Source organism: Eumetopias jubatus, unplaced genomic scaffold (assembly GCF_037043125.1).
Source record: "Eumetopias jubatus isolate StellerSeaLion01/CBP00866 unplaced genomic scaffold, mEumJub1_p1.0 scaffold_9, whole genome shotgun sequence".
Classification (NCBI taxonomy): Eukaryota; Metazoa; Chordata; class Mammalia; order Carnivora; family Otariidae; genus Eumetopias; species Eumetopias jubatus.
This window is the reverse complement of record NW_028274815.1, coordinates 16597132-16616205: the sequence shown is the minus strand read 5'-3', so window position 1 is coordinate 16616205 and position 19074 is coordinate 16597132. Positions and strand designations below refer to the sequence as shown.

Genomic DNA, 19074 nt, shown 5'->3' with positions numbered 1-19074 from the left:
CGAACTCCTCAGTCATCGCCATGCGGGCCACCTCAGAGACGCCATGGCCTTCATCTGGGCACTTTGGTCCACCTATCACCATCGAGGTCGTGTTGGGGCAGGAGTGGTCTGGCCAGGGGCCACTCCTCCCGCACCCCAGGCCCATCCGGTGGGCAGAGGAGAAAGAGCTGAGATTATTGTGGGAAGGTGTGGTTGGGAACGGCAGTGCGGGGCTGCCACGACAAGGGCTGCATTAACCCACCCTGCTTTGGGGACTGAGGATGGAGTGCCAGCGACAAGGCCTTGGCCCCAGGTCTCCCTCTCTGGGTAGTGCTGGTACAAAGGGCCCTGCAGAAACCTCCAGAGCATGCCCCTAGAGACCCCAGCCAGGGGTCTCCGCCATTACCAGTGCTGGGGCCCTGCTGTCTTTCTCAGCTCCTTCACCCTACAGCCACAGGGGAACAGTCTCAACTGATTATGATTTGCACAAACACCCTGGAACCCTGGGCTGAAGTCAGTAGTGCAAGTTCTAGTCCTGGCTTTGACCTCGTAATAGCAAGGAGAGAATGGAAAGGTGCTGGCACAGACGTGGTATAGCCTGTGCCAAATAAACATGTGTGGATTATGTGTGATTCCCCTGCCCTGTGGCAGTCCTTGGGCTTAGGAATTAGTACTGGGTTGGAATCCCTGCATTGCTGCTGCCCCAGTGGGAGCAGGCCACTTAGCTTCTTTGAGACCAAATTCCGTCATCTGTACAATGGGAGGATTCTCACCTCGGGGAGTTGATGTGTGTCCAGGATAACAGGCTGGCACGGACGAGGCTCAGTAGCCTTGCCCCCGACCCGCCCTGCACCTGGTTTGTTCTGGGGCCCAAGGGTGATGATGGCCCCAGAGAGGAGCAGCTTGTAGGCACCAGAAAGGCTCTGGAAAAGACTGCCTGCCCGCTGTCTTTGCTTGAACCAGGACTTAACCACTCTTACCTGTGTTTCTTGTCTGTAAAGTGAGGTCATCATTCATTCCTTCGTCATTTATCCATCCCCCAATTCATTCTTTCTTTCCAGTAAATACTCACTGCCAGTAGCCTTCTCTGTGTTGCCGGTCCAGCGATGCACAGGTCGAATGCATGGGAAACCAGGGCTGGGGGGCTTTCCAATCAGCAGCAGAGGACACCCTAGAGCTGAGCCCAGAGAGGAGCGGGGCACAGGGCCGCCTGGGCCCCGTCTGGCTCCCTGTCCTTCCCCTGAAATCGTGACAGTAACCCTTTGTTCTCTGAATGCTGGGCACCGTGCCATCTGCTCAGCCTGCCTCATGTCACTTCTTTGCCACCGCTGCTGTCTCCCATGAGGTAGGGATGGTTATTCCCATTTCGTAGACAAAGACGGTAGAGCTACAGAGAAATTAAGCGCCTTGCGCAGGGTCACCTGCTAAGTGGCAGAGCCTGGAGTTGCCAGCTGTTTTTGCCCAACCCTTGGCTGCCCATGGGGGAGGCAGGCATGGGAAGGACTTGGTCTGTAATACCCTCCCCAACCCCGGTGAACAGGCAGAGGGCCCTGCCTTTCCTCTCTAGCTCCCTGGAAAATTCTTGGCAGAGAATAAACTCTCTGGTCCGGTGCAGGTGAAGACCATGACAGTGTCACCCTGGGGACTCCTTCCTGCCACTGCTGCTGGCTAGGAGCTGACGACATCTGCTGTGGAACACATCCTGTCCTCCCGGCTTCAGGGCCACAGAGCTCAGAGCAGGGCGGGCTCGCAGGAGCATGTGCTCCAACTGCTAAGTTTCCATGATGTGACCTGATGGCCTAGCGGGTCAGGCCCACACACACGGGGCCTGACCTGATCCCTGTCTCTGGATGTCTTGGGGCCCAGGACTAAGTATCTGTCTGCAGTGAAGACAGTGCCCTCCCACAGGAGAGAGAAATGTGAGACCAGCAGTTTCTAGTCCTCCATCCCTGACTCTCCATTCCTGTGAAGCTGAGCAGGTGGCCCTCGGTGGGCGCACAATGCCAGGCTGGACCAGGCATGCTTGGGGCCTCCTCTTGGGGGATGGGGGAGCCTTTGGGGGGTGGGCCGGGCAAGAGGGAGCTTGCACTCCCCGCCTGAAGACTCAGAAGTCGTGTTCTTCATGATGCTTTCGAAGGGAGTTTCCTCTGTTCTCTGTGTTGCCCCAGAAGTCACTGGGAAGCTGTGGATGAGGCCCTGAGGCCAGTGCAGGAAGTTCCAAGAGGGCTGCAGAAAACTTCTCACTTCCGCTCATCAGTCTAGTGACCGCTCCCTGACCCCCCAAAATCCAGACTCCAGCTGTCTCTCCTTCAGAGAGAGGAGGTGAGACTGGCTGCAAGGGGGGAAGAGGGTTAAAAGCAGCCTGGTGGTTGGGGTGGGTGTTCACTGACTGGGGTGGGCAGAAAGGGTCCCCACATTCTCACCTCCAGACCCGGCCCGTGGAGAGCACTTTGCTGGTCCTCTGTTCCTTGCAGAAGCTGTGTGCTTTCTCAGAGCACCAGGACTCTGGTTCAGGTCACAGAATCCCAGAACCCAAAGGAACATTTTGAGCTATTTGGGCCAATGTTCCGCACCATACCTGAGTGATGACAAATTGTGCACCTGTAGAGATGAGAAGCCCCCTATCCCACGCACCCTTCTGAGAGTTCTGAGTGTGAGCAAGTTCTCCACACTGCACCTGTGATGGCCACGACAGCTCTCAAAGGGAGGTCACATGTCATCCGGAGCACCAGCCTGGCACGCTGGATCGATGCCCTTTAGGAAGTTACATTTGACCCTTGAACAAGGCAGGGGTTAGGTGTCATCCCCCTGCCCCTGCGCAGTCAAAAATCTGAATTTGTTTTCTCACTCCCTCACAACTTAACTATGAATAGCATCCCACGGACCAGGAGCCTCGCTGATAACATAAACCGTCAATTTTGGTTATCACACACGTTTTGTATATTACATGTATTATGTACTGTATTCTAACAATAAACCAGAAAAAAGCAAATGTCATTGAGAAAATCATAAGGAAGAGAAAACACATTTACAGTACTGTCCTGTGTTTATTGAAATAAATGCAGATACAGGTGGACCCGTGCAGTTCAAACCCTTGTGGCTCAAGGGTCAGCAGCTGTCCTGGATTCCGCCAGCTAGAGCCTCCTCGTAGTGACCTTCAAGCACCAGGAATTGCACTGGCCCCAGCTGCAGCCTGCTCAGCCTTGAACAAGGTCTCCTGCCACACCAGACACCGGGCCTCCCGGTCTGATGATAGGAGCACCGGAGGTCCCTCAAAGGTGGCCTGCTCCTCGGCTTCTGCTGTCCACAGAGAAGCCAAGTCTCTGGGAAAGGAAGCGATCAGCGCTCTGTTCTTTGGCCTTGAACCGTCCAGGATGGCGGGTCCCTTCTGTGATCCTGTGCCTTTGCTGTCCATGCAGCTCAGCTGGTCTCATCCCACCTGTGCCTCAGGCGCCCTGTAGATGAGGCAGATGAGGGCTCAGCCTCTGCCCTGTCCACCAGGCAAGCCAAGCATTATTCTGGAAGGGTTCTGGGTCCCTGCAGCCAAGCAGTATTTTGGAAGATAAAAGAGATGCCCCCTGACTGTGACTGGTCGAAGCTCCTGAGAGTCTAGAGACCAGAATCCAAATCCAGCCCCTAACCTGGGGCTGCATGTCCCTCAGCCCTTCCTGGCAAATGCACAGTGAGGTTGACAATCAAATGGCCACCGTGGGCCCAGCTGTGAGAGGTGGAGAGCCTGTGAGGGTGGGGCCCACTGCCGGGGACCCAGCCAAGAGCCTTCCTCAGTCTGGACCCACCATGGCCCCCGGCCTTTGCAACACAAAGCTGGAGAGAGGGTTAGTGGTGAGGAGGCAGGGCCCAGGGTGAGCCTGGGGTTCTGCCCCTGAAGACAGTCTCCCTGGAAGGGTGTGAAGGGAAGATGGTGACCAAGGCCCACAGAGGGAGGGAGCCAGCTACCATTGCATCCGGGGCTTCTGGTCTCTGCAGCAGTCCTCTCCCCCGGAAAGACCTGGGCGGAGGCTGCTTGGGTGTGGGAAGATTGCGGCAGGGCTCTGGCTCAGCCCCATGTCTGATGTCCCGGGCTTCGGGCGGCATCAGGCTCCCAGGAATTTGCCATGCTCAACCCAGGGCTGCCTCTCCCCAGGTTCCCAGGCAATGGCTCTGGCATCCACACCGGGTCGGCTGCAGCCTGGCCTTGGGACCACCTGCTCAACCCACACCCTGGGCCCTGGGCTGCTGAGTGGGGGAGGAGAGGGGACAGAGAAGAAAGGAGTGGGTGGCTTCTTTCCTGGAAGTTCCACATGGGATCTCTCAGAGCCCTTCCTTCCCCTTGGGACAAGTGGTGAAGGGCTGGTGGACACCGCCATCTGCTGGTCACTCATTATAACAGCATCACAGTGTGACCGAACTCCCCGCTCCCCTCATATTTACAAAGACCAGGACCGCCCTGCCAGTCTGGGGGAAGACTCTGGAGCCCCTGCCGAGGGACTACAGGCCTCCACTGAGGTCAGGAAAGAAACTACAGTATGGGGTCATGATAAAGACCTGGCTTCCAAACCACCTTTGCAGGGCACTAGCTTTGTGACCTTGGTTAAGTTAATAAACCTGCAGTCCTCCGTCTCCTCATCTTTAAACGGAGGTAGGGATTCCTACCTGTCAGGGTGTGCCAAGGTGTAAAGGGCATAAAGTAGGTAAAGTCCTTACCACAGTGCCTGGCTCAATAAATGATGGCTTTTACTGTTTTCTGGGCCAGTCTCAGTTTAGCCAGTTGGAAGGCTAATTTATTAACCTGTACATCCAGTATCCTCTATCCGGCCACTGTCTTTGAGATATTTCCCTTCTGTCAGCTTGTTATCTTGTGAATATCAGTAGTCTGAATGTTCTGGAGATTTTCTCGGAGACCTTTGTAGACACATAAGATTTTTTAAAAAAGCTCCTTTTGGAATAAAAAACAGGTACTTAGAATATCCAATGATTTGGAATGCCTGGTCCTTTGATCTTGGTCAAATAGGAACCCAGGATTTCTGTTGTAGACACACAATGAACAGGGGACCACACTGTCTTCGTCTGGGAAGACGGGGGCTGGCTTGGGTGAGGAGCAGATTGGAGGGGCCAGTTGTGTCCCCCAATCTGGGATGTGAAGCCTTGCAGCCGCCTCCGAGGATGAAGACACTGGGGCCAAAAAGTGTCATGGTTCCCACAGCAGAGTGTCCAGTGGGAGCATCCTGGGGCTGACCTGGGGACCCAGTGTCATCAGGTTGGATGGCCTCTCTCGGGTCTTCTGGCCCCACGAGGCAAAGGCATCTGTGAGATCCGTCTGCGAGAGACAGTCTCTGAGGCTGCCCTGAAGAGGAAGAAGCTGGTTATGAAACTGGGAACTTGGCCCTAGGCCATGGCCACCCCCGCGTGCTCCCTGCTTACCTAGGTAGCTGATCCACCTCTAAGTAATACCTTAATTTAGGGCAACACCCCAGCTGGGTTCTGTCCTCCCAGACTTCCTTCCTGGGTTCGATAAAGAGTTGGAAGACTCTAATTAAAATGCTTATCCTCATTGCTGGGGACACAAACCTGAGAGACTTCGGAAAACATTGGGTGACAGAATCAAAATCCCAAAAGCCACCAGCAAAATCATGGCAAATTAAAAGAACAGCGAGACGCCATTTTTTCTTTACTTCTCAGGTTAGTAAAACCACAGAAGATAAAACCCGTTATTGGTGAGCAGTGGACAAGCGGGCATTCTGTAGATCCTTGGCAGGAACGTAAGTTCGTAGATTTTCCAAGAGCAATGTGACAGCATCAACATTTGAAAGAAGGAAATGCTTTGAGTCAGCACTCCCGTAGGAACTTAAGTTGTTATGGGTATACTCACACAAGTAAAGATAAATATACAAGCATTTTTAATATTGAGGAAATCATGAAAACTGGAAATTACCAAAATGGCTTTTAATAGGGTCATAATAAAATAAATTATGATACACCTTCACATGGATTGCTCTTCCCCTGTTATAAGACTGATTTAGCAGTCGGCGTGTGGCATGGAAAGATGCCTGTAATATATGATACTGAAATGCTAGGTGGAGAGAGTAGAGGAAGGGGAAGGAGCCTCCATCCACACCAAAGGTTCAAGCTGCGTTGATAGATGTGTGTCTGTCCACCTGTCGGTCACTGTCCCACCCAAGCTCTGTACCCCAGCCCTCTTCTCTCCTCAGGGACCTCCCTTACTTCTTTCTCCTCCATCTAAAAACAGAGGCACATTGTTTACATCATAAAACAATAAATCTGCCTCGGAGAGCTTCATTATTAGATATCAGTATAAAGGAATTCCCGCGTAGCACGGATTGCTAAGCTGAACTGATGGATCAAGGCAACAAAATAGGGAGTCCAGATCACAATGTTTGCAAATAATAGTGTTTGTGAGTATTTAGTATACAACGTAGTGACAATTCCAGTGGAAGAAAGGACAAATTGTTTAAAAAAACTTACCAATGAATGGTACTGGATACTTAACTAAGTATTTAGGGGAGAAAATGACCCTTGTCTCATGACATAAACCAAAACGAATTCCCAGTGAATCAAAGAATTGGTTGTGGAAAATATATCTGGAGAAAATGTGTGACTATTTATATAGTCTGGGGTAAGGAATACTTCTCTAAGTATCATTTCATTGTAAAAACCACCAAGGGTGGGAACTACATAAAAAACTTAAAAACTACAAAACCTGCATGTGAAAAATTTAAAAAACAGAATTGACCTTAGGAAAATTATCCAACTCGACATCACCAATCATGAGAGACACTGGCAATCACGTGTCCCGCCTGATCACCTGCAGGGAACCCTGAGAAATCACTAGACAAACACCAGCCAAGGAGCAGCCTGCACAATTGGTGTGGACGCCCCACAGATGTCAGCGTCAGGGAAGACGGAAAAGCCTGGGCACCATAGAACGAAGGAGACTAAATGCACACGACAGTTGAATACGGTGCATGACCCTCAACTCGATTCTTGCTTAAGAGGAGGACAGGGGAGCCATTGTGAAGAAAAGCCATCATTGGGCAGATGGGCACACTGGAATATGATCGTACGTTAGGTAAGAGTAATGCATCCGTGTCACATTTCCCGAGTAGGACCACTGCACTGCGGTTATGCGGGGACAAGGCCCCGCGCTGTGCTTCTAAGAAAGCGCACACCCCAGTGCTGAGAGTGAAGTGTCATGGCGTCTGCGAGGAACGCTTCAGTGTTTCAGGAAAAATGCAGAGAGAGAAAGGAGAAGGCAAATGGCAGCGTTCACCACTGTGCAGTTACTCTGCTAGGGCAACCCCACACCCCTCTCTCTTTCCGGGGCTGAAGGACTGACCCCCTCGCTGCTGCTGGGAGGGTTGAGTCTCTGCTCAGTCCTCCCTGGACTTGTGGTAACTGAAGAGAGTGAGCTGCCTCACCAAGGTCAGACCCCTCCTGGGGCGGCCCACAACCAACAGCTGGTCTAGTGAGTGTGAGGGGATCAAGTCCTGCCTCCTCCTCTCAACTCAGGAGGACCTGCCCCGGGTTGTGCCTCTGCTGTAACCTTAGCACTCGGCCCCCCTTTGTCCAGCCCTGCTCCCCTGGTCATCTGCGGGTTCCATCTCGGAAACCCAGCGTGGGCCTCGACGAAGGGTGTACATGTGGCGTATGAACCGGTCCACTTCTCTGTGAGTTTGAAACCTTCTCAAAATAAAAACTTACGGGGAACAATAAGTTAAAGACAAACGGGATAATACGTATCAGAAAAGGTTAGGATCTTTCATATATAATGCATTCTTACAAATCAGTAAGAAAAAGACCAACGGCCCAATTTTTAACACACGCAAAGGAAATAAACAGGAGTGTTAGAAAGAAACATTCTGAGACCGAGAAGCCGGCGGAAACATGTTTAACCTCACTGGAATCGAATACATGTCCTTCTAAAACAAGAAATATCACTTTGCCCTTAACAAATTTGAGAGGATTTAAGGAAACGAACCCAGGGCTGGCGTGGGTTTGGGGAGGAGCTCTGTGCCTAGCCTCCTGGGAAAGGTCTGGTGGCCGATTTCAAAGCCACTGAAAGCTTTGTGTCCCTGTGTGTGCGCCCAAGTTCTCCAGACTTCGGCAGCCCCTTTCCTTTAGCATCCAAACAGAAAGGCTGGATTTGCCGTGCCCCAGGCAGTGGGGGGGGGGGGGGGGGTCCTGGAGGAGCATCACAGAGCAGAACAGGGTCAAGGCAGCCCCGGGACGCCACCTTCCCAGCAGCGCCCTTCTCCAGCTGGCTGGGGTACGCACCTCACCTGCCTCTCCCGGAGCTCACGAGCTGCCGACAGACAACTCCTCCCAAGTGTCCATTACTTTTTAACACAAAAAGATGAAGCTCTTGGTCTTCCTGCTCTTCTCCCCATCTCCTGAGACCTTCGTTTACTCAACAAAGGACACAGAGACTCACCAAAGTGTTTTTTGACACATTAGCACTTTGCTCCCAAACGGCCTCCTGGTGTATCTGGCTCCAACAGCCAGCTAGCCTTGAAAAGACCACCCAGTCATCTCCTGCCCCACACCCCACCTTTCCATCACATACCCATACCTTAAGGACTGGACAAGTAAGTTATTGTATGTCGGTACATGGCATCCTAAGTAAAGATTTAAAATGATGGTTTGGGTGTCATATGACCTCACTGATATGAGGAATTCTTAATCTCAGGAAACAAACTGAGGGTTGCTGGAGTGGTGGGGGGTGGGAGGGAGGGGGTGGCTGGGTGATAGACATTGGGGAGGGTATGTGCTATGGTGAGCGCTGTGAATTGTGCAAGACTGTTGAATCACAGATCTGTAGCTCTGAAACAAATAACGCAATATATGTTAAGAAAAAAAAGAAGAAGAAGATAGCAGGAGGGGAAGAATGAAGGGGAGTAAGTCAAAGGGGGAGACGACCCATGAGAGACATTGGACTCTGGAAAACAAACTGAGGGTTCTAGAGGGGAGGGGGGTGGGGGGATGGGTTAGCCTGGTGATGGGTGTTAAAGAGGGCACGTTCTGCGTGGAGCACTGGGTGTTATGCACAAACAATGAATCATGGAACACTACATCACAAACTAATGATGTAATGTATGGTGATTAACATAACAATAAAAAAGAAAAAATAAAATGATGGTTTGGGAGGGAGGTAATTTAACATGGAAGAATGTTTACAGGGTGACAAATGATAAAGCAAGTTACAAAATAGTACATCCAGTAAGATTTTGTATTGTTTAAAGAGATATATATAGAGAAAGAGAATAAAATGTCAAGAGAGAAGGAGCAACAAAATGTTCATAGTTGTTATGTCTGATATAGAATGAATGGTGAATTTTATGTCATTTTTGCACTATCCATATTTTCTGTATTTATTCTGCAATGAGGATGAATTAGATCTATACAACAGTTCTAAAAGACCCCCTGCTTGCCTCCTCTGCTTCAGAATCACGCTTCTGGCGAAGGGTGCCTCACTCACTACCCCACCTTGTCATTTCCATCCTGAGGCCCACCTTGACTCTGGCCTCAGCTTCCTAGAAGAGTACTGTTCATCACACCCCAGTCCCCGTCCTGAAATACTCTTTCCTTTGTTCATTCTGTGAGTCCACTCACTTCTCCTTTGGAATAAATGTAAACTCTTGGGCGTGGCACACAAGGCCCCCCAAGGGCAGGCCCCACATGGTGTCTGCTGCCTCCTGACCTAGCCACCCCTGGGCACACCCTCCTCCCCAGCCCCAAGGACACTGTGCTCTCTGGAGGCACGTTGGCTTTGCACGGCTAGCTAGGACACACTTTATGTCTTCTCTCTCTCCTCCTCCTCCTCCTCCTCCTCAAGCACCCCTACCCCCTACTGAACAGTTTCTAGTTCCGGCCTTACGGAAGTGCTTTACAGCTATACCAATAAGAAGCCATTGCAGAAAACCCCCGCTTAGAGTGGTCTAAGCACTTGTGCAAGGAGAAGTCTTGACACATCTCAAGAAAGAGTCTAGGGGCGCCCGGGTGGCTCAGTCGTTAAGTGTCTGCCTTCGGCTCAGGTCATGATCCCAGGGTGCTGGGCTTGAGCCCCACATCGGGCTCCCTGCTCAGCGGGAAGCCTGCTTCTCCCTCTCCCACTCCCCCTGCTTGTGTTCCCTTTCTTGCTGTGTCTCTCTGTCAAATAAATAAATAAAATCTTAAAAAAAAAAAAAAAAGAGTCTAGGGCTTGTATGATAGTTCACGAGCCATCAGGTCCCCACCTTCAATGGGTAAGTCCCAAATTCATGCTTGTGCTTCACAGCCACAAGACGGTTGCTGCCTCTCCAGCAACACATCTCCTTTCCAGGCAGAAGACAAGGAAGAAACAAAGAGTTTTCTCCTAGCAAGGTAAATCATCCTTAGGAATTTCTATATATGTGGCCAGAATTGTCACATGCGCCCTCCTCAATGCAAAGAGGGCTGGGGGTATGAGAGTTTCACCTTTCCAGCCTCCACGGCAGTAAAAGTTGAAGAGGAAGGGCACTGTGAATGGCTTCGGGGTCGCTAATCTACAGGGCTTACCGTACATTATGTGTGTTACACCAGTAAGAAAACCCAAAGCTCAGAGACAACATTCACATTTTTCCATGACCCAGGTCTGGAACCACCTCCTCCCGGAAGAGTTCCTTGTATGGCCCAACCCCAGGCGGAGTTAGTTGTTTGTCTTTCCCTGTGCATCTTGGGCCTGCATCCGTGTTGACATCTCCAACTGTTCCTGAGTGATGTATGAGCCCCCCAAGGGTCTTCTGCATCCTCAAAACCTGGCAGGGTCGCAGGCCCAGAGCTGTGGTTGGGAGCGTTTGCTGAGTAACCGGGGAGGTGGTGGTCCGGCTCCACTTGGGATGCCTAGACCCCTACAGTGCTGAAGCATCACTTTAGAGGACAGAGAAAAATCAGCAGATCCCCAGAAGACCCACCCCACCAGAAACAAGGGCAGTGTTAGTACCTGATGTGGCCAGAGCTCAGATGAGACTCCCCATGGGCTGCGGATTGCACTGCCCCTGGGGCCCAGGGACTTCCTTGGGGTACGGGGAAACTGATGCCTGCAGCATTCCTCCAGGGCAGTGCGAAGGGAAATTAGAAGATCCTCTGCAATGTGGTTTGCATTATTGCCGCTTCAGCCATGGAAGGGGCTCCCTGAGTCAGGCAGGAAGCAGAAAATATCAGATTTAGATCCCGCATTCCGTGCATTGTATACAATTATCCACTGGAGCCACATAGGGGCAAGCAGGACCCACAGACACAGAAAGTGGGACTGCTCTCAGGGACCGGGTCACTCTGTTCTGGGGAGCCAGTCATGTTCTTGGCAGGCACCAGGAGCCCCAAGTGCCCCAGGGCTGTGCTCAGGAACCCTGGGGCCAGGGGTGAGTTTCACTTCCCTGCAAGCCACGGGTGACAGGCAAGCTACCAGTTGCAGCAACAAGGGGGAGTCCCCTCAACCCCCCACCTGTGCTCAGGGTGTAAGTGCTTCCCTAGATCTTCCTGGACTGTCTCCTTGACCAAACTTCAGGCTCCTCTGATCCCTCTTCTCCAATCGGCCTTGACCTTGACCCCACTCTCCCCCTGCCACCTGCATGGATGGCCCAGTCTTAGCAAGAATCCTGTTGAGTCAGCTAAGAGACAATTGCCTCCCACCATCCCACCACCCCACCCCACCCCAGAGGGAATCTGATCACCCTCCACATCTGCACCTTTGAAGTCTAAGCTCTGGCCTGCCTTCAGCAAGAATCCTGCTAGGTGGGCTGAGCAGGAACCCCCTCCCCTTGCTGTCTCCTCCAGACCCTTGGGCATCGATCCCCACGGGACCTTGCTCTACCGAGCTGAGCCTGATCCCCCTGCTGTGATAGTCCAGAGCCCACTGAAGTAGTCTCAGGAAGTCTTCGCTGGGGTTTTAACAAGAGTCAAAACAATTATCTCTTTAGCAGGGGAGAGGAAAGAAGCTTTGAGAAGCTTTTGTTGAGAAGGCCCTGTTGGCCTCTTTCAGGAGAGCCACTGGAAGGCCTCTGGAGTCGTCAGGGGCTGCTTCTTGGGACAACGCCCCACCCGCGGGTCTAACTGATCTTGTTTGCTGGGTTATAGGTTACCTCATCTGACCCTCCTCTAAGCACCCCCGGGGCCATGACCACTGGCTGCCTTGTTTCCCAACACTCTCCCCAAGGCAGCAGAGCCCAGTAATTTACCGTGTGAACCGGGACACTCTGGGCACTCTCCTAAGTGACCTGGGCGCTGTCGCCACCAGGACAAGTGGCGCAGCCCAGGCCTTGAGGTTACCAACAAGCCTCCTGCGCTTATCCTCGCGTGCCTCCAGGCCGCCGCGTTGGCTCAGGACCCTGGTCCGGGCACGGGGGGTGCGGGTGGGGGGACAGGGGGCGTGGCCTAGCTGGACACGGGCCTCCGGCAGCGCCGAGCCGGCGCAGGGCAGTCGGTGCGCGGTCACTGCTCAAAGTTCCAGAAAGGCCGGAAATTCACGGCGGCCGCTGGCGGAGCTCGGTGGCCACCAGGGGGCGGGCGGAGGCTGGAGCCGGGGCGGGCCGAGCGCGCGGGGCGGGGACGCGGGCGACGCCGGCGCCCGCGGGTCCCGTGACCGTGCGCCCCGCCCGGAGTCGCCGCGGTCATGCAGTCCCCGGCGGTGCTCGTCACCTCCAGGTGAGCCAGACCCCAGTGCCCGGCGCCGCGTCTCGGGTGCGCGCGAACGAGCCGGACGCGCCCTCGTCGGAGGAGCGGGCGGAGGCGTCCGGCCCGGTGGGCCCGCCGCGCGGCCTTGCCAGCGCCCCGGCGGGTTGTCCGGGGTGGGCCCCTCCACCGCCCTGCAGGAGAGGTGGGCGCATTGAGTGTCCCCGTTTTACAGATGGGGAAAACTGAGGCCCTTAAAAGGGTAACGAACTCGCCCCGGACCCAGTGGAAGGCCGGGATTGGCTGGCCCCGCAGGCGGGCGGAGAGGGGGGTCTCCGGTCCCCTTTGCCGACGTGCGTTCATTTCTTTTGAGCCCGAAAATACAGTTCATGGCTCCTTTCAGTGCTCACTGTGTGCCAGGCCCGGTGCGCGGCCCTGGGGATGGGGGTGAATCAGAAAAGGCCCGGCCCTGCAGGGGACACGGAATGAACACACATCTGCGGGGGGCCAGAAGCTAAGGGGGGGCAGTAGGTTCAGGTTCCTTGGGAACACAGTGCAAGTGCGGAACCCGGCTTCGAGGAGTGGGCGAATGAGGCCACGTCCCTCAGGAAGAGTAGGAGTTAACCAGGTGAAGTGGGGAGAAGAGGTGGCAGCTCCTCAAGGAGGTAGCTCAGGAGAAGTGCAAGTAGAGGCCTCGGAGGCAGAAGGTGGGGGGGGGGGCTCACCCTGACCCAGACCTGGGGGACCCTGTGCAGGATGGATCCTGGGAAGCGTGGGATGCACATGCTTTGAGTCTTTTGTAGAGTGACTCACTTAAGGTATTTTCATAGACCCCACTCTCATTCCCCCTACACAGGACCTTGGTCTAAGGTGCCAGTTTATTGCATAAATGAATGTATGTCTTTCCTAGCCCAACTGTTCTTTTACCAGCTGTAATCTGAGCTCCCCTGTGACTTCAGGTCTAGAAAAATGTGATTCTGTAAGTAAACCCTGATCCCAGAACCTGCTTGGTGCCCCCCTGCATGGCCCAGGGAGGTCACAGGCTGTGTCTTCATAGGCATAAGAGGTGTACCTGGTGCTTCCTAAGTCACCTCTCCCTGAGCCTGTTTCATTCTCTGCAAAAAGGAGGTTTGAGATTGGAAAATATGAGTAGTACCGGCCGCAGACACCCCTCTCGGCCACACGCAGATGGGGTGTGACTTTGGTGCGGGTGCTTGGGAAGGGGATGGGTGGCTTTCCTCCCTCCCCCAACCCGGCAGGGCCTGCCCACGGTCATGGGTGCTGGTGATGAAGGCCCAGGGGCCGGTGCTCACTCCCTGCTTGCACCTGGCCCACAGGGTGGGTCCAGACGCTTGAGACCAGCCACTGGGCAGGCTCTTCACAGTCAGGCCCCAGCGCAGCCCCCCACCGCTCATCACCGCATGCACTCATACCTGCGTTCGTCCAGCAGCTACTGACTTGCTCTGTGCCAAGGACTGGTTCAGATTCTAGGGCACAGCAGTGAACAGAATGAAGCCCATCTCATGGAGCTTTAGTGGGAACAGCTGGACAGGAGGTAAACAGATGATGTGTCAGGGATGATAAATGGTATGAAGGAAAATTCAGCGGCAGGGAAAAAGAGATAGGAGCGAGTGCTGTTTTGTCCAGGAGTGTCGTTCTGTTGGGTGGCTGTTGGGCAGATCCTGACAAGCTCCCTAAGGGAGAGAGCCACGAGGATATCTTGAACAAGACTGAACAAGCAGAGAGGACAGCAGAGCCAATGTCCTGGGGCAGGGGCGGGGGGGGGTGGTGCTTGGGCACCAGCAAGGAGGCCAGCATGGCTGGAGTGGAGTGGGCCTGGGGGAGTGTTGGGTGAGGCAGTGAAGAACTGTGGGTTTGGGAGCAGGGGGACAGTGGGAGGGGGTGGAGGGAGAGAGAGAAGGGGGGAAGGAAGACTTGCAGAAGCTTGCAGAAGCGTGCCTTGAGTAGGAGATGGCCTCAGGTAGGAGCCAACCAGTGTGTCCCCAGCAGTGGGGGAGGCTCAGGGATTTCTCTCATTGCCGCCCTTCTCGGTGAAATAAGAAGCAGGGCTGTCAGGGGAGAACAGGCATTGGGGGGTTATCGGGGGTTTGTTGAGAGAGGCGGCTTAGACCCCATGTCTAGCTGCTCAGTGGATGGTCCCGGGAACAGCAGAATAGCATCAGCATCACGGGGGAGCTGGCTGGAAATGCAGACTCTCGGGCCCCGTCCCCGACCTGCTGAATCCAGATCTGCCTATTGGCAGCTTCCTCAGGTGGCTCGAATGCCCGTGAGGTTCGAGAAGCTTGGTCTAAGGCGTAGCTGACCAACCTACGCCCGTGAGCCACATCACACCCATAAATAAAGTTTCTGTATCGGTTGTGGCTGCTATCATGCCACATGGCTAAGTTGAGTAGTTGTGACAGAGATCTCTGTCCTGCAAAGCCTAAAATGTTTATCATCTGGCCTTTTATGGCAACAGTTTGCCTAGGGCCCAGGGGCGTGGGAGAGTGAGTCGGCTCAGGTGCATCGGTTCCCTGGAGGAGTTGTCAACATGAAGGTAGTGTGTCCACCGCCACCCTCCCCCCCCAACACCCGGGGCTTCTGATTCAGTGGCCTGAATTTCCCAGGTGGCACCGATGTGGCGGGGACCACACTTGGAGAAGCCCAGGTCTAGAGCAAGGGAGGGGTGCCAGGCCCGGCCTGCAGCTTGCTGCTTGTGGCCATGAATTCCCTGTGGGACCGGCTGGCATGTCTGAGCGTTTGTCCCCGTCCTGGGCAGCTGCTGGGCCCCAGTACAAAGGAGGCAGAGAACTGGAGAGTTCGGGACAGGGCGGGAGAGCTGGGGCCTGAAGCCGTGGTTCCAGCCGTGGCAACCCAGGGCCTTCCTGCTGAGGAGGCGTGACGGGAACAGGAGGGACAGCGGAAGGCAGCGGGATTGTGGACTGCATGTCCCGTTGTGGTCAGATGCGGGGTACTGAGAGGGAGAGCGTGAGCCCGGCCGTAGGCCCCCCTCCTCTGCACTTCCACCCACCTGTGCTTCATTGCCATAATGATCCTGAGTCCTCCCTCCACCCTGCAAGAGGCAGCCCCGGCTCTGGGGTAGCTCTGACATGCGGAGACCCAGGCAGGTGACTCCCTTGTTGTCTCCTTCCCGCTCTTTAAATGGGTCCCAGCGGTGGTGTCCCCCGTAGAGCTGCCAGAGCAGGAGTGGCTCAGGTGAGGTCCCGAGAGCTTGCAGCAGTGCTGGCTGCCGCGAGGCTCACCTTGAGTGGGCTCTGCATTCCTGCGCTCGCCACAGGAACACGCGTGCACACCTCGCGCTAAGCCAGGAGCAGCCCGGCTCGCTCGGCGGAAGGCCAAGCACGCTCATTCGGTTACTGGCCAAAGGAAAGGAGGGCTGATACCCTAGGTGTGGTTTTCCATCTCACACAGGTACATCTGGTGTCTCCTGGGCCTCCCTGAGTCATCAGTGCCTATGGCAGTGTGCTCTGTGTCCCATGAAAATGCTCGTGTAGGTGCACACTTCACATGCGGGCGTATGGCGTTGTCCCTGGTGGGTGACAAACGGCATCCCCATGGTGACTGTTTGCATGCCTGGTGTGCAGGTGGGAGAAATCCGTGCAGAAGGAGTCCTGGGGGCCAGAGTGTCTTTGAGGGATTGGGACCTTAGTCCAGAGAGGGAAAGGGCCTTGCCCTGGTACAGTTTTAGCCCAGAAGCGCCCTCCTCCTAGGAGCACCCCTTTACTTGTGTTCTGGAAGTCCTGCCAAGCCCGTAGTAGGTTTCGACCTTGATGATGAGGGGTCCTGTCCACATGTATTTGTATGCATGGATCTGCATTACCCCCTTACAAAGGATGGGGATGCAGTGACCATTTTTTTTTTTTATCACTTCAGGGAAAACGTTTCATGACTTGTTTGCCCCGCATACAGCTCAGTACCCTGGTGTAGCGTTGACAGATTCTGCAAGAGCTGTGTTTTGCTGAGCACCCTCCCCAAGCCTCATGCAGCAGCCTTCTCAGTGCCTTGCAGGGCCCTGAGGCTAATGAGGACCCTGCATCCAGGGCCCTGGGCAGGTTCTGTTGTAGCCCCGCTGCCCTCCGGTTCGCTGAAGATGCGTGTCTACCCAGGCTCCCGGCGGCGTCTTGTTCTTGCACTACGCGCAGGGAACCAGGCACTTTCCTTGTCGGGAATAGAGCCCCCAGATGCCATCCCTCCGAATCCTGCAGGGGCTCATGCACCAAGTGTATGGAACACTCCTCCCCGTGGGTGACTTTCCACAAGCCCGTCTCTTCTGCTCTCTGTTGTTTCGCTGCTGGGGACGGCCCTGGGTCTGGGAGCAGCCCATAGGTAGGGCCCATGCTTGAGGCTTGGGAAGCCAGGCCTTAGGAGGGGCTGGTGTGTGGCGGGGCAGGTGGGCCGAAGCAGTGACCACTGAGGACAGCCTGCAGAGTGCCCCCCACCCAGGCCTGCAGGATCCCCCTGAGGTCCTGTCTGCGTGTCGCTCAAGAAGCCTGCTGACTTGAACCTGAGCTTCCTTTGCCTTCTCTCCCTTTGGCAGGCGAGTTCAGAATGTCCACACGGGCCTCGACCTGACCGTGCCCCAGCACCAGGAGGTGCGGGGCAAGATGATGTCAGGCCACGTGGAGTACCAGATCCTGGTGGTTACCCGGCTGGCTGCATTCAAGTCGGCTAAGCACAGGCCCGAGGATGTCGTCCAGTTCTTGGTGAGCTGGGGGCTCTGCCAGGATGTTCCTGGGGGGGCCCAGGGGGCAGGGAGCCAGGCGCACAGACACACCTGCCACCAAGGTGTGAGCAGCATCAGGGAGTGGGCGCTTCTCTAGCCAGCACTAGGGCACAGGGGCATCCCTGGCAGAGGGCACAGCCTAAGCGGAGGCTAGCCATGGGGGTCGCGTGTGGGGAACTGAGTGCAGTGGAGCATCATCCTGAAGGAAGCGGGAGACAATGGGCAGAGTCCAGGTCATGGAGGGCGTGTAGGGAGCCTGACTTGTCTTGCAGCCAAGGAGGAGTTTTAAGTAGGGGAGTGACTCACTGGCCCATCCGGTTGGGAGTAGAGTGGGGTTGGAAGGAACCAGGCAGGGGCAGGGGGCCCAGCGACCAGGCCAGTGATGCTCCAGGGGAGGGCTGGAGGCAGGCCAGCAGTGGTTGGTGTGAGGGGGACGCAGAGGGTTGTAAAATATCTCCACCGTAACGTGCATATCATCTGCTGACCGACCGTGTGCACCAGCGGAAGTAAGGAGCGGAGGGGCAGGTCTCAGGGGGATGTGTAGAGTGTAAAGTGTCTGTCTGACAGACACAGGAGGACGAATCCATGAGGCTAGAGCCAGGGACCTGTCAGGCCTAGGAGGCAGGTGTGGGAGGCGTCAGCTTGGAGGTGATGTTGAAAGTCTGGGAGCGGATGAGGTTGCCCAGAGAATGGACGTGCAGGGCGGAGGGAAGGGCTTAGGAGGGAACCCCAGAGACCCAGCAGCCCAGGGACGGTCACGGAGAAGGAGGAGCCTCTGAGGCCAAGGGAGGAGAAGGGGGCTTTATGGAGTCACAGGAGCTAAGGGAAGAGAGAGCTTTGAAATAAAGGTAAGATGAACCAGAGCCCTGTGGTCTAGACGGGATCAGTAGCTACAGGTTTGCACGCAGTTCGTTCTGAATCTCCTGGCAGCCAAGACAGGAAAGGGAAACAGTGAGGGACCTCGCTCCGGTGCCCTAGGAGCAGAGACGTCACCTTCTCAGAGATAAAAATGTATGGCACGGGTCTTTCTTTGAGGGAGATTTAACACATGGGAAGCATCTAAAAGACATGTTTTTCATGTGCTACTTCGACTTTGGGTGAGAATCAAGGTCTAATGGTAGGTGGTGGTTCTGGTTCTGCTTGGCCCTGAGTGGTGGGGATTTGCAGCTCCTGATCATCTGTCCCGACCCCCCGTGGAGCTCCACATACACCCGTTTTCGGGGACGGGAGCAGAAGAGCTTATCTGAGGTCACGTCTCTGGGCATAATGGAGAGGCAGCATTCGGGGAGCCTCGAGGAGCGTCCAGGCAAGCCTGTCCGTGCTGTGCCGACGGCCAGCCTCCCGTGTGAAGACAGCTTGACCCCTCCATGCATCACACCAGTGCCCCTTTCTTCTGACCAGTAACACCCACGCCCTACGAAGGGTGCATGTGCATGGCCTGGGTGGCCATTCCTGCAGGTGTTTCTCAGACATTTTGAACCACCTGTGAGGGCAGAGGAGAATGCATTTGCCACCACCACCCCTCCATGAAATCTGGGGTTGCAACCCAAAGCCGGAAAATCTCTGAAGTTTCATGATTTAGCTTTTAAAAAAAAAAGCATTTTGCATTCTATTCCTGCAAAGGATACACATGCTTTAACATAAAAATGAATTGAATTGCTAATCAGAAAGTAAAACCAGCCCCAGAAAGGGGCACTGTAGGTATGCTT

At 54.7% G+C, this 19074-nt stretch overlaps 1 protein-coding gene and 1 long non-coding RNA gene across 3 annotated transcripts in view; one reads left to right on the top strand and one right to left on the bottom strand.

The window, feature by feature from the left end:
- Positions 1-3080: 3080 nt before the first annotated feature.
- On the bottom strand, positions 3081-12272 carry LOC114205953 (uncharacterized). The gene is made up of 3 exons (XR_003608512.1): positions 12189-12272; positions 10955-11145; positions 3081-3434 (listed from the first exon to the last, which is right to left on the bottom strand). It is a non-coding gene; the product is annotated as an uncharacterized LOC114205953 (long non-coding RNA).
- A 306-nt stretch (positions 12273-12578) lies between these two features.
- HS1BP3 (HCLS1 binding protein 3) overlaps positions 12579-19074 on the top strand; it is a 33997-nt gene continuing 27501 nt past the window's right edge. For both annotated transcript variants that reach the window (XM_088026326.1, XM_028099539.2), the window contains exons 1-2: positions 12579-12654; positions 17180-17345. In XM_088026326.1, coding sequence (XP_087882452.1) covers positions 12623-12654; positions 17180-17345 — 198 coding nt within the window. In that variant the 5' untranslated portion in view covers positions 12579-12622. The remainder of the gene's footprint in view (positions 12655-17179; positions 17346-19074) is intronic.